The sequence below is a fragment of the Calidris pugnax genome, unplaced genomic scaffold (genome assembly GCF_001431845.1).
Source record: "Calidris pugnax isolate Ruff unplaced genomic scaffold, ASM143184v1 scaffold17, whole genome shotgun sequence".
NCBI lineage: Eukaryota > Metazoa > Chordata > Aves > Charadriiformes > Scolopacidae > Calidris > Calidris pugnax.
The window spans coordinates 1,359,677-1,362,047 of NW_015090794.1; the positions used below are offsets into that span (position 1 = coordinate 1,359,677).

At 60.7% G+C, this 2,371-nt stretch overlaps 1 protein-coding gene across 1 annotated transcript in view; it reads right to left on the bottom strand.

Annotated features, from left to right (window-relative positions):
- Positions 1 to 474: 474 nt before the first annotated feature.
- The window catches only part of FLII (flightless I actin binding protein), a 14,733-nt gene continuing 12,836 nt past the window's right edge, over positions 475 to 2,371 (bottom strand). The window contains exons 28-30 of the mRNA XM_014936664.1: positions 1,332 to 1,437; positions 1,162 to 1,227; positions 475 to 979 (exon numbers count right to left, since the gene is read on the bottom strand). Of these exons, the coding sequence (XP_014792150.1) occupies positions 845 to 979; positions 1,162 to 1,227; positions 1,332 to 1,437 (307 nt within the window). The 3' untranslated portion in view covers positions 475 to 844. The remainder of the gene's footprint in view (positions 980 to 1,161; positions 1,228 to 1,331; positions 1,438 to 2,371) is intronic.

Below are 2,371 nucleotides of genomic sequence, written 5' to 3' on the forward strand. Positions count from 1 at the left end.
TCGCAGTTCCGGTCCCCAAAACACGGACTGCAATCGAAATCTGGCATTCCAGCTTTTGTTACAACCTTCCCCCCCCCCCCCCCCCCCTGCCCCCCCCCCTTTTTTTTTTTTTTTTTTTTTTTTTTGGTAAGATGAATTTAGCATTGTTTAGTTATTAAAAATACTGGTTTTTAATATTGAAAATAAAGCATTTAATATCAACTGCCCGGGCTGCGGGTGTTTGAGGAGCCGGGTGGGTGCTGGGGACCCCCCCCCACCTGAGCCACAGAGGGGCAGGATTGGGGGGGAGTGTGTGTTTGGGGGGGGTGTGACCCCCACTTTGGAGCGAGATGGGTACAGTCAGAGCCTGGCACGGCCTCAGGGTGACAAGTGCAGCCTTTATTGATATGATACCAAGGGGCTGTCCCCTGCTGGGGGGGGTTTCCCCCCAACCCACACAGCAGAGTTGGGTGTAAGGCCCAGGGTAGAGACCCCCCCCCCACAACCCCAGTGCTCTCTAGCAAAGCGTCCTCCCACCCAAACTGGGAACCACTCCTGTCCCCCCAGTTGCGGGAGGAGCTCGGCACCGGTTTGGGGCAGCAGTGTCCCCCAAGCAGGGTGTACCAGGGGCCCACGCTGCCCCATAGACACCCCCCTCCTCCACCAGGAGGGGAAGGGCTGAGCTGTGCCCCCATGCTGAGAGAAAGCGGGGGGACAGAGGCTCAGCCCCACTGCTCCCCAGCTTGGGGAGAAGCAGCTCGAAGTTGAGCTTGGCTGGGAGCTGGAGCGTGCAGCAGCGCAGGGTGCCAGGGGTCTGGCCGTGCTGTGGGGGCCGTGGCCCGAGCACCGGGTGCCCCCAGCCCTTTTAGGCGGGTGGCTTGCGGAAGACACTCCAGGCATGGAAGCAGCGGGTGAAGGGCCAGGGCTCGTTGCCTTTCCGCACCAACCGCAGCTTGCGAGGATGCGTGGGGTCCTTGGAGCGCATGTGCTGGATGTAGACCTGGGGCAGAGCATGACCGTGGGGGTCCCTGACCCTCACCCACCCCCAAGGCTGGTGGTCCTCAGCCTAGGGAGGTGCTGGGAGCTCTGCACCACCAGGCATGGGGCAGGATCAGGGTCCCAAGAGGAGATGGAGATGCCCAAATCCTCCCCCTCCAACAGGAAGCAGGAGGGAAGTCCTACCTGGCAGGCCTTAAGGCTCAGCTTGATCTCCACCTGGCTGGTCTGGGTGCCCACCCACATGTAGACCTGCAGGAAGGACATGCAGCCAGGCTCAGCCCACGGAGCCACTGGTAAATCCAGCCCCTGCTGTGCTGTCCCAGGACACAGGACAGCCTCCCACCCCATCTCACCTCCCGCCCGTTGTCCAGCAGCATGATGTCATCATCAGCCAGGTCATCCTGGCAGAAATCAGAGCACTTCTCTGACACGGAGAAATAGCCCTTCTCGTTGGAGCACCTGTGGGGACAGCAAGAAGGGGACTGCATCAAAGACACGAGTTCGTTAGGACTCAGCTTGTGCAGATGGAAAGCACGTGATGGAACAGCTCCGTTTCAGCTGGTTGATGCCCAGGGATGGAGAGTTGGGAGAAGGGCTTTGCCCGTCATGCCCTGGCTATCCCGGGAGGACTGAGCCCCTCCTAAAGTCCAGGGCACCCAGGATGAGGAAAGGGACCAGTACAGACTGGAGCATCCCCACCTGGATCAGAACCTACCTGAAGAGCCGGGAGTGCTTCATGTACTCAGCATCTTCATCGTAGGGCTTCTGGCTCCCGATGCCCACCCAGAAGAAGTTTTCGGGCTCTTCTCCCTCATTGATCACCTGTGAGGCCAGGGACGTGGCTGAGTGTGGCCATCCCCTCCCCTGGTGGTCACTGCCACCCAGGTAAGCCAGTGCCGAGCCCCATCATGCCCCCACCCGCTCACCTGCTTGCTGTAGGAGTCATCAAACATGTGGTTCATGATGTCCTCAGCCAGCTTGGCCTCGTCAGGGTCAGCTGCCCGGCCCACCCAGGTGTAGACAATGCCCTGGTTGTCTGTGCTCTCAAAGGGCACCTGGGGGAGGGCAGGGGGTCAGGGCTGCCTGAGAAGGGAGGGGGGCAAAGTGGCCGAGCATCCCTGAGGACGCTCAGCTGTGAGCAGTACCTTGAGGATGAAGCAGAACTCTGAGTTGAGCAGACCAGCGTCTGTGTTGATCTGGATGCACCTAGAAATGAAGCCCACGAGGCACCATCAGCAAGAGGTGAGGCAGTTGTGCCCACCGGCACGTACCCTGCCAGGAGACCTGCACCCATGGGTGCTGCCTGGTCCGGAGCATCCAGGGGGTGGGTGCTGACCTGGTGCAGAGGGCCCCGCCGTTGGTGCGGATGTGGTAGAGGCTGGGCTGGGGCGGG